Source organism: Anser cygnoides, chromosome 7, assembly GCF_040182565.1.
Source record: "Anser cygnoides isolate HZ-2024a breed goose chromosome 7, Taihu_goose_T2T_genome, whole genome shotgun sequence".
Taxonomy (NCBI): Eukaryota; Metazoa; Chordata; class Aves; order Anseriformes; family Anatidae; genus Anser; species Anser cygnoides.
The window spans coordinates 18,327,991-18,339,854 of NC_089879.1; the positions used below are offsets into that span (position 1 = coordinate 18,327,991).

The following is an 11,864-nucleotide window of genomic DNA, read 5'->3' on the forward strand; positions in this document are numbered from 1 at the left end:
ACACAGATCCTGAAAGTGTTGTCAGTAGAGATCAAGTCTGACAAGAATTCTTTGTCTCGGGGGCTACCTTGAACACAAGTTTCCTACCTTATAGGTGCATTCTTGAACCATGAGACTGGCTTTCTGCTTTCTGACAGATAACTGCTGTTTTCTGCTGTCTTCCCTCCTTGTGTGCCTTGTTCTTCCTTTTAAAAAAAGTGTGCAGCTCTTTCAAATGAAGACATACCAACTTTTGTTTTCAGGAGAGAGTATTCTGTTTGAACTCAGTTTTTATTTTCTGGTGATCATCTTATCAAATAATAAAATATAAATGCCATGGCTGCTAGAGTTAGTCTCAGTTTACACTAGCTTTTCAGGAACTTCCAGTCCAATAAACTGAGAAATTATGTGATCAATGGAAAACTTTTTGACATCATTAACCACATCCAGAGAAACTCAGTGCTTTCATTACTGTTAGAGTCTAAAGAAGACATCAGGCTGCAAGAAAGCCCTGGTTCCTGTTAGGAAAGTACAATGTATTGCAGAATCTAGGCTTTATCAACTAAAAAGTGATTACTGATCACAAGGTTGCCACAAAGTATGAAGTGCACCATCAAGATCCAAAAGGCACTGTAGTGACACAGTGTGTGAAAATAGCATTAGCCAGGAGAAACCCTCTCTCTGACTCCAGCAGAAGCTATATGATGCAAAAGAATGCTTTCTCTGTACCCAGCAAAGGCACTGGCGAATGAGCCAGGTATGGCTACTGCTTGTGGGTTAAGGATATTTCTGCATCAGATCAATAATTTCAATGTACATACACAAAGGTGCATCCAATCCCCAGATGAAATCCAGATGTGCCCATTCAGGAATCTTCTTGTGATAGATAAGCCTCTTAATATGAGACAGTAAAATGGCAGCATCCTTGGGATCTGCAAGCAAGTCTCGACCCCCAGTCCATACTGCAGTGGGTACAGTCATTTCTTCTACATTGTAGAGAGGAGGAGTAGCCTGGAAAACATGAAGCAGGGCTGGAATGAATATCCAGTAAAGCACAGCAAACTTTAAACATGTATCTGGCTTTATTTTAGGTCACTGTTCAAAGCAGAGGTGCCTAAAACAAACTGGAGGAAAATGCCCTCGCTTGCCTTTTCTGTCTGTGTTCACAGGGGTGATACAGCTGAGAGTACAGCCGAAGGAAACGCACCTCCTGAACTGACAAAGAGTTACTGTTGGATCATTGCTCTCTCAGCTAGGAATTCATAGGGCAGAAGCCAAGAACAAAGACAGAGGATGTCAGGATGCCTCTGGATAAACCTCTGTCTTGGTCCTCATCTTGCATACTTGTTTTGGAGTACCAGTCAGCTCCAGAAGATATACGTGGTCTAGTTAGAAAAGACAACGTGTGACAAGTATGAAAAGGAGCATGAAGTGATTTCTGTAGGAGGAGAGAGGAAGTAGCTGAGGATTCCTCAGTCTGGAAAACAGAGGCCAGCACAGGGACAAGAGGCAGGCTTATACAATCATGAACAGTATGAAGAAAGAGCACAGGAAGTATTTACCCCATTATTTCTCATAACACAAAACCTAGAAGGCATCCAGTGACTTTCCAGGGGTAAGCAAATTCAAGACAAACCAAAGGAAGTTGCCTTTCATGTAAGCCGTCATTAGAACATGTAACTGCTAATGATAGGCTGTTGTGGAGACCTAAAAGGGCAGGAGAGTCAAGGATAGGATTAGAGTCTTGCATGGAGGAGAGGATCCTCAGGGCCTGCTTAAGGTCAAAGTCCTTTTGTCTCTGGCTGCCAGAATCTAGGAGTAGCTATTAGACATTAGTGCTCTCCAGTTCCACTTTTCATAGTATTGTTTCCCTGAGTATTTATATATTGGCAACTGCGTCAGTCACTCTAGCAGGCAAGATTCCTCTTTGGCCTGATCCACTAGATATACTCTTTTTCAAAATTAATTTTACATATTTCCTGCCCTTCTTTCCTGTTATTACTATTGACCATTTCATTGACAAGTCTTGGTCTTCCTCTCTCTCTCTCTCTCTCTCTCTCTTTTTTTTTTTTTAATATTATTACCCTTAGAGCTTGCATTTTTTCTCTGTTGACTTCCAAACTGGAAAGTCATAATACAGATGGTGGTGGCTAAATCCATCTAAATGTATTTAGAAAACGTGTCTCCTACTACATCATTGTTCTCTTCCTCTGTGCTTTTGCATTGTTCAAGGGTGACAATATCGTTTCACCAAAAGGTACCTGCTGGTATTTCTCGATGTTCTTCTTTGAACTGCCCCAGTCATAAGCTTGGAACTTCCCCGAATGGGCTTCCTAATGGGATGAACCAGAGAAGGGTAATTACAAATCCATCATTCAGGAAGGTGATGGGATCTTTCCCTGCTAAGTGTCTGACTCCAACCCAAAACCTCAGCTGAAGCTTTTCTCTTTTAAGAGGTTAGAAAGAGCCAGTGGTAAGTTAGTTAAAAGTCTCAAGCAGTGAAAGGGAGTCAAATGTTTTTGTCAGCATCAAAAGACTCACTGCTCCTGTAGAAAGATCTAGGGTTGCTTTCATGGACGATTTGTTCTAGTTTGTAAGCCTGCAAGTAGCAATTGCCTCCAGCTATTTTCCCTCCATGCTGCTGCTGTGTTCCCTTCTGACAGTCATGTCGCCATCACTCAGCTCTGTGAGTGGCTCCTTCGTATGTTTTCTTTTGCTTCTCTTGTCTAAACACAGAAGTCACCATTTCTAGATCTTCCTTCCTGCTCCTTGGCTTTGCCTACAGCATGTGTTGTGAGAGACCCCATCAATGGGATCTTAATACTGAGGGCAAGGTGTCTGTTAACTCATGTAACAGTAATAACAGCAATTACAGAAAAAGCTTAGGAGCATTTCTCCTGCATGTCTGTGCCTGCCAGCCTGTGGCTAGATGCTGAATTAAACCCGAGTCAATTTGCGGACCTCCCCCACTGTGCCTTTGTAACCCTTTTTCTTTACAGGTTAGGCCGTGGTTATGAAAGCAACTTAATCAAATCTAATATCTCATGTAAATTCACAGGCAAAGCATTGTTTGATTTTGAGTAAATGCCTGTGCAGCTGTAACTCAAACATGTCCACATGTTTGCTGTGTTGAAAAGTGCACGAGCCCTCCTGCAAGCTCACCCTGCTTGCAAATGCTTCCAGCTGTGCTGCCGAGCCTGCAGTGCTGCCAGGAAACCTGTCTTGCCTACAGCAGCTTGTGTGACAAGCCCAAAGAGAGAAAGGCAGCTTACAGCAGCAGTGCTGCTGAGGAAGTCCTGTGACAGAGCACAGTGTTTTGTAAGTAAGTGTTACAGCAAGTCTACTGAATGAAGGATTTATTATTTATAGTTCTATTGTTGCCCACAAACTGAGCACTTTGCTTTTGCAAGAGATGAAAATACAAGGGCCTTATTAGTCAAATTTTATATTCTACAAAGTGCCATACATCTTTGCTCATTTCTTGACCCCCCATTGGAAAAGTAATGGTCATTTCTTAAGGCAAGTTCTGCACCGGAGTGTAGACATTTATATCGGGCTCTGGATACACAATAAAAAGAACGCTATATTTATCTGCATGCACAACTTCCAGCATACATGTATTTAAGCAAATGCAGTGTCTCATTGTTGGCTTCAGGTGTACCTGTATCACACAGGCAATTTCTATCCTGCTGGCAAAAGAAAGGTAGATCAATGGGGAACAGTGTACTGAAACGAAATTTCGATTGTAAAGCACAGGTTGCTCTATATCCAAGCAATCTGCACTGGCTTCACAGCAACATTATCAGCTACCCCCACTCCCTATGGTACAGCCAGAGGTGAGTACCTATTTTGTGTTCCAGAAGCTCACTAGTACCTGGCTCCAGTGGACTATATTTTGCACAGATGTTCCAGCAGGGGTTTGTGCGATATACACATTGATCCGGTTCTGAAAGAAAATAAACAGTGAGTGTTCTCTTCCTCCCTTTTACCTGTCTGTGCATCAAAAGAAGCCACAGCAGTGTCACGTATCCATAAAACCAAGAGAAATCAAAGTGGCATGATCGGAGACTCCCCTGAGAGCTCATCCAGGTGTATCAGGTTTGGAGCAACAGTAAAAGAACAGCCCCCAGCCAGATCATTTTCCAGGAAAAGTGAGTATCTGAATGCATCTAACAGACAGAGAGGGTAGAATGGAAATTCAGCAGCCTAGATCCCAAGCCTGTGATTTATCTGGGAGTCTGCAGCAGGTCCTACGTGAAGCAGCACCGCTGTCAGATGGAAGAGCAAAAGGAGCTGTAACTGTCTGAGGAATGTGTGTGTATTTGAAACAAACACACCCTTGTCCTGCAGGGGTTTCTTAACAAGTTGCTGTGTGGTCCTTCCTCAGAGAACACTCTAAGGCATATTTTTGAAAACACTGGAGAAAAACTTTGAAGCTCAGGTGGCCTGGCCTGCAGCTGGACATAGCATGGAGTGACAGCATGCTGAGGACCTCTGATGAGACCAGCAGTCACAATATGAACCAGGAGACAGGGCCCTAGGTGAGGTCTGGCAGAGGGCAGACTGCAGGGTTGCGGTGGAGCAGCTCCGCGTTGAAGGGATGCTGCCAAGAGCTCTTCTGAGGAGCAAGGCAGTGATGCCCTGCCAGTGATGGGGCAACCAGCAGATATTGCTGGCTGGTACCGGGGGCTGTTCCCTGCAGTGTGATGTGGACTAACAGAACCTGAGGATTCATACTATAGGATTGAAGGTAGGTTTTGGGAGCAACAGCTTAAATTCTTGACAGAGCTGGTAAGAGCGGTACATACCATGTCGATGTTTTTCATGTTATAGCCACCAAGGCTGAAGAAGATATTCCTACAAAGCCTAGCAAAAGGACGGTGGCTGCAGACAGGGACTATCAGCCTTCTTAGACATTCAGCCTGGGGAAGGAATTCTCTTTTGCCAAGCAAACCCTGTGAAAGACAAAAGTAGCATTCATTTAAGAATGTACATTGTACAACATTGCTTTTAAAATGTGTTTTTGCCCTGTTCCTCTTCCCCAGCACACACTGTTGTTCTCACTTACCTTTTCTTCATTTGTCAGGTGACGTTCCCACAAATGAGAAACAACCTAGGTGTTTTCTATTGCATCAGCTTGCTCAGGCATTGCCCAATTTGTGTTACATCATTTTAATGAGTGTATATGTTAAATGTTAACTCCAATTCGTATTTTAGCTCTAAGCTTGCAGATACATACACGTATAAGTAACTTTGCATGTATGATCAACCACATTGATTTAACACTGTTTTTCCTAGCACTGTGATCAAGTGAGTACATTCATTTCTCATTTTAGCGTTTGCTGGACTGGAGACCAGGAAAATTTTTTTTATTGCTGTAATTAACGGCAACTGATGGGATGAGTAAATGTATATTTTCAGGGCAGGTCCAACGTTGTTCTGGGACCCAGCTTTGTGTCCCTTCCAGAAAAAGGACAGATACTGTCTGTGCACGTTGCACTCACTCTCATACCTTTAAGAAGCTATAGTTTAGAGGAAATTCAAATCTGGCTTATGAGCCATCAAAAAAAACATTTGGAAGGAACTTTTGGGAGTCTCATCCAACCACCTCCTACCAGCAGAACTAGACCAAACTGGCTGTGGCTTTGTCTAGAAGAATTCTGGAAACCTCAAAGATCTGCATCTTTGTGCCTCTCTGGGTGACCTGCCCCTGTGTTGCACTACTTCTATGGTTGCTATATGCCATATCAATTGTGTTACAGTAAGAATCACCCAGATTAATGATGAATGAGTTTTGATGGAACTGAGCAAATGCAGGGTGGTGGAACCAGAACTGGTTTCAGCATGCAACAATCCAACACCACACACCATCTCCCCTGCCCTGCAGGACAGTTACAGCCGATGTAACACAGAGGCTTGTATGATGCTGTGTTTTGCATTTTTAATTAAAACAGTGGTGATAGCACACCAATGTCTTAGCTGTAGCAGAGCAGTGTTCACAGAGCCAAGGATTTTCAGCTTCTGGTGCTGCCCTGCCAGAGAGGAGGCTGGGGGTGCACCATGAGCTGGGAGGGGACAGAACCAGGACAGCCAGGCCAGACTACCCAGAGGGATTTCCCTTATCACATGGTGTCCTGCTAAACCAGGAAACTGGGGAGGTTGCCTGGGGAGCTGCTGCTTGGGGTCTGGCTGGGCGTTGGTCAGCAGGTGGAGAGCAATACATTGTGCATCGCTTGCTTTGTATATTCCTTTATCATCATCATAATTATTATTTTCCCTTCCTTTTATGTCCTATTAAATCATTGTTATCTTGACCTGTGAGTTTTACTTTTTTTTTTTTTTTTTCCCCGATTCTTTCCCCCATCCCACTGTGTGGGGGGAGTGAGCAAAGGTCTATGTGGTGCTTAGCTGCCAGATGGGATAAATCACACCTATAGAAAAGGTTTACCCGTTGTCCCACAGGAACTACAGTCAGAAGTTAAACCTACCTACCTGCAAATGAATACGCTTCATAAAGCCCTATACTTTCTGTATATACACCTTAAGAGCTGACTGAACGATTGCATGGTTCAACACTTGAAGCCACGATAATACATACCCTGAGCATTTTTTCAGGAAGGTAGAGGAGCTTTACTGCTGCGCTTCTGGCATACTTAATAGTAGTGACAGGTGCCAATGCAAAATAGAGTTTGATTTTCTGAGCCAGTTCTGGCATTGTTGAAAAAGCAATGAAAGCTGAGAAAATAAAAATAAAGTGATAAGAAAATCACTTTGTACATTAGACTGTTTTCAGTATTTACGTAAGCTGATCTGCAATTTCATACCAACAAAGAAACATTGTTAGTTGCTCAGAGACTGGTTCAGCCTAGCTTGGTGCAAAATCCCTCTTCTTCTTGTGTTATCAGCTTGTAGTCTTATTTCTCACTTCAGAGATACTAATTTCTATATTTTGCCTTCCCAGCTCTCTTCTAAACCCATTTAAATGCACACTTCGATGTACATACATGCATTTCATATACTACTGGGGAGTTGCAGATGTTTTTCTTCATATAAATCCTTTTTTTTTTTTTCCTTTTGTGCCACAAACTGCCCAACTTCTCTTTCTGTGCTGTCATCTTCCTATTTTGTATATTTTTGTTAGCTGACCAGCTGCTGTTGGGCACACCCTTGCATCTTGAAAAAAAAAACAAACAAAACAATTCGCAGGGCCCAGAATAATTTCTGGTATAACTGTAAGTGGACGGAAGAGGACGGACTTAACAGCTGCAGTGCATTTGGCACCTCAGGTTTAATCATCTTTATAATAAATTAAGCCTACCTACATGCTGAAAAGAGCTTATCATGTGTGGTTTGTTTTTGTTTGTTTGTTTGTTTTTTCATACCAGCAAGGTATGAGCTGTTGGTACATTCAGCATCTCAGTGTCTCAAATCAGGTTTTATTCATGTGTTTTCCTGAAGCATCAGTCCATTCTGTGTAACTTACCGATGGTGGTGCCTTGTGAATAGCCAATATAGTACAACTTTTCCTGTCCAGTTTTCTTCACAATAAAATTTATCACTGCTGGAAGATCAAACTTTGCCATCTCATCAAAACTACAGGCAGGAGTTTAAAAGAGAGGTGTGCATAAATCAAAATCCCATTTAGATTTACATTTTTATTACAGACTTGTTAGCAAACGAACAACATGAACTGTTGTGTGAATCATTCAGCTGTTTTAGAATCTGTGCCTTTTGGGCACTGGATATAGGAGATGCTATTCAAGCTTTTCTGGGCTATTTTCTCCCTTGACATCAGTAGGAGGACTCTGACTACAAGAAGCATCAGATTGAGCTGTAAAGGTCTACACACAAGGAACAGGTGCTGATATATTAGCAGAGATCTTTCCATAGAATCACACATTTTACACCATTTGCCATTAAAAGGTATTTTAAAATGTTCATTCAAATAAAAGCATGAAAATAATTCTTCAATCTCAATCATTTGATCTACCTGAAAGCCCAGAACTCATCTTGATCAGTGGAGTAATTTTGATGTTCTCTGGACCAGCGATTCCCTCTGCTATTTCCCATCCAAACATCAAAGCCAGCATCAGCTAGCATGAAGGCCAAGCTGTTGTTGGGCAGGTTTGAGATCCAGTTACTGGCATCTCCCAATAGCCCGTGTTGGAGAAATACAGCAGGTTTCATAACTGAAAACAAAATCAGAAACAAAACAACCTTTATAAAATTTCTTGATTTTCTGGTAGTTCAGGGACATTACAATCCCATATTCAGTACTGGGATTTGGGCCTGCACTGACTTAAAGGGAGACATCTGATCATAGGGACAAAGCATGCATTTCTGTAAAGAGAGAACTTGTGAAGTTTTGTAAAATCTGTAGGAAGATAAGCCTGGTATCAGCGAACCCTGGCTTGGCAGCCTCTGGTCATTGTTTGTATAGCTCAGCCTCATTAACTTAAGATTCTCGACAGTGATATAAGAATGGAAGGTGTGGGATCCTTTCCAGCGGTTTCCTGTATCCAAAATATGAATCAGACTGAAATTAAACAGGTGTAAGCAAAAGTAAAGTCAGAGGCTGGAACTGCTCTTGCAGAACAGCCTGACTGGGAGGTTGAAGCCTTTACACTATTTTAATTTCTGTTCTTTTTCTTTCTTTCTTTGCTTTCTTTTTTTTTTTTTTTTTTTAAACTTTTGCTCATCAACTCATATTATGAAGATATTATTATACTTAATTCATACTGTAGCAGTGTTTTATTGTAAACAAGGGTACTTGACATAAATCCTGTTTATATCCTGTTTATCTTGCAAGCTGTTCAGGGCAGCCAGAATTCTCTACTTAAATTTCACTTGTGTATACAAGCTCTGGTGAACATTTTACAACTGGAAGCTACCCCTTTTCAGAACGTACCCTATCTAGGCTGTTTTTGTCTCATATGAAAGAACTGTACCTGGATTTCTCTGATTCTGTATACCATACGGGATTCTGTTAATGGTAATGATATAGCCATCTTCAGTCATCACTTTGTACTCCTCACTGGGGTACCCTTTGTATGTAATGATCTCATTCTACAAAAGAAAGAACAAATGCATTTGATTGCAGAAGTCTATATCATACATTACCTGCATAAGGTATTCGTAAGGAAGAATATTAGAGAGCAGCTACATCTGGGGATTTAGTCTATGTTTTTAAGCATCTGAATAAAGCAATATCAGATTGGAATATAACCCAGAAACTACCACAAATTTCCTTCGTTCTTTGTCTGATCTCCAGGATCTATTAACTAACTATGCAGTTAAAATCTTTTTCTAAAAACTGTGTTAAACATGTGCCATACAATCACAACCTCTTGCATTACAGTGATGTGAGAACTACTTTAATCTGACAGCAGGAGCTTACACTTCCCACAGCTGAGATGAGGAGCTGCCTGGGTGCAAGCTCCTGATCTGCTGCAATACGAAGTGAAACCAGTTCACCTAAATGACCCTCAGAGAAATCCTGTGAGCTTCACAACTGCCCTTTCATGGATGGCACATGTGCAATGAGTACCACTGTAAAAAATGACTACATTACAGAAAAGACAGGGTCAGCCCCTTGCATAGTCACACTGGATATCACTAGCACAGCTGATTGTCAGCTCTGAAATAATCATTGTTTATTTATTATTCTATTTATTTATTTATTTATTTTACAAAAAAAGGATTGTTTTTTGTAACTTTATTCAGAGAATTATTCAATGTAATTTTTTCGCATGGGACAGAAAAAAAAAAAAAAAGATTTTAGCAAGTGACTAAAGATCCAAACAAGCTTGCTTCATGAGAGATGTTCTTCTGGAAAGCTGGCCATTTCCAATCTATTCTGGTAGTTCAAAGGAGGAAACGTAAGTCACTGTTATTTGGAGCTGATGAAAAGGTGGCATTCCAGATACTCATTCTTCCAGATACAGGGATAGTGCCAAACTAGTAAGTGACACTAAAAAGAAAATTAACTCTGCAGATGTACTAAGGAAAGGGGTTGGTCTTGATTTCTGTCAAATATAAGAACTGCTGTTACACGTACAGACAGAAGGGAATAGAAAACAGTAGTCTGAGAATGGGTTAAATGAAGGCAGCTTATCTACCTTGTTATTTCTAATACCTAGAAATCCCTCTGCTATGAGTCATGCATTCCTTCCGTCCCCAGGTAAATCCACTGAGAAACTTACAATATTCATCAGTGCTTCCGGATCCACAGCTCTCCTCATTCTTTTGAATTCTTCTGAGCAAGTAATTCCTTGAAACAAATACATCATAGCAAAAACCAGCCATATCTTCTCTCTGGATAAAACAGCATATTAATCTGTCAGGATTCATGATCTGCACTTGACATCTAGGCAGGTTCTGTGCTTTTCTGGTGAGAGCAGTGCTGCCTAAAGCTGAATGGAGCTGGTGCTCTCTACTTGTTAATTAAACTGAACAAAACTGACTTTAAACATGTCTGAGGGAATTTGGCAGCAGTCTGGTTTCTCTGCTAAGGACTGAACTAAGACATTGCTCTCCATTAGGGTGAAAAGCATCAGTGAATCCAAGGAAAAGAGCAAAGCTTTTGGAGAAATGGACTTCACTCGTTCTTATGAGAAGCAAATCACTTGCATTACAATGCCACATATTTGTTCTGTAGGTTAATTAGAAAAATTCTGGCTAACTCTGGGGAATGCTAAAGTTATCTGCAACTCATAACTAAATCATTGTTAAAGGGAAGTTTTCAAAGTGGAAGAAACCAAGTTGTTGGATAGTTAACTGAAAAAGAAAACCAACAAAGACAATTGAAAGTTAAACTATTTAACATTTAATTAAGGATTTGGGAGTCTGAATAAAGTACTTATTTTAGTTGCCTAGTATAATTTATACAAAACTCCTCAATGTCAAAATGTGTGCACTCTGTGGGATGAGGATGGAGAAAGGAAAAGAAAGCTTTGCTGAATGTAGTGATACATAAAGACTATGTGTAATGACATCCAGTTTTGTTCAGGAAATGACAAATAAAAAAACCTGAGAGTAAACTAGACTGCTCGGATGCATGCCTAGCAGCTCCACAATCTATGGATGCCTACATACTCTCAGTTTAAAGATGCAGGGTGTTTGAATGAGCATTCTCTGTACCATGCAAACCAACACCTAGAGCCCGCGTCTAAACCTCTGTGGTCCCAGTGACACATTCATGAGGTAGACTGAGTTCACCAATAAATCTGCTGCATTTATTGCTTTCCCAGTCAACAAGACTGTGTGATTTTTTTCCCCCATGAGTAGGAGTGTTTTTATTTATTTATTTATTTGTCACAGAACAAACGTACAATTTATATTCGAACTTCCTAACAGTACATTCTGAAATAATCTATATTTTTAAAATATTTGTCTCCTTTGTAGTAAAATTAAGAGATATTGTAAAAACTTCCTTTTACCTAGCTGCTGTTAGGTAAGTTAAAGTATTACTGACCTTGTGCCAGAAAGCATGTGTTCTGCCAAGCGACTGAGATGGCAGAGGAATGGAAACTCAATTTGCAGATGATTGAAAGCAGTGCTGGGTAAAGAAGGCAGCAAAATGGTGGTCACGCAGCGTTTTCCCCACAATCATGCAGAAACTTGCCAATAAACATTGATTTCATTCCCACTCCTCATTCCTTCTGCTAGAGCTTGAGCTTTTCCCTATAGCAACAGCAGAGAGGTGACTGCTTTTATTCTCAGACCTCGTGCTTTTCATCTCCTCAGCCATAAAGGCTCTAACAATGCTCTCTTTACTATAACAGATTGCTGGATTTTTAAGGAGAATACCAACCTCTGTGGAGTGGCAGAGCAGGATCAGGAATTTTGAGAACAAATATCTGCATAGGAATCCCTTATCATACCTA

The 11,864-nt window shown here is 41.0% G+C and overlaps 1 protein-coding gene across 1 annotated transcript; it reads right to left on the reverse strand.

Moving 5' to 3' along the window:
- Positions 1 to 128: 128 nt before the first annotated feature.
- Positions 129 to 11,469, reverse strand: LOC106033540 (lipase member M-like). Its single transcript, XM_067000618.1, has 10 exons — positions 11,453 to 11,469; positions 10,182 to 10,293; positions 8,928 to 9,045; positions 7,970 to 8,168; positions 7,463 to 7,572; positions 6,578 to 6,714; positions 4,788 to 4,934; positions 3,854 to 3,925; positions 2,241 to 2,312; positions 129 to 990 (listed from the first exon to the last, which is right to left on the reverse strand). The coding sequence occupies exons 1-10, from the start codon at positions 11,467 to 11,469 to the stop codon at positions 757 to 759; spliced, it is 1,218 nt and encodes a 405-aa protein (XP_066856719.1). The 3' UTR covers positions 129 to 756.
- Positions 11,470 to 11,864: the final 395 nt, after the last annotated feature.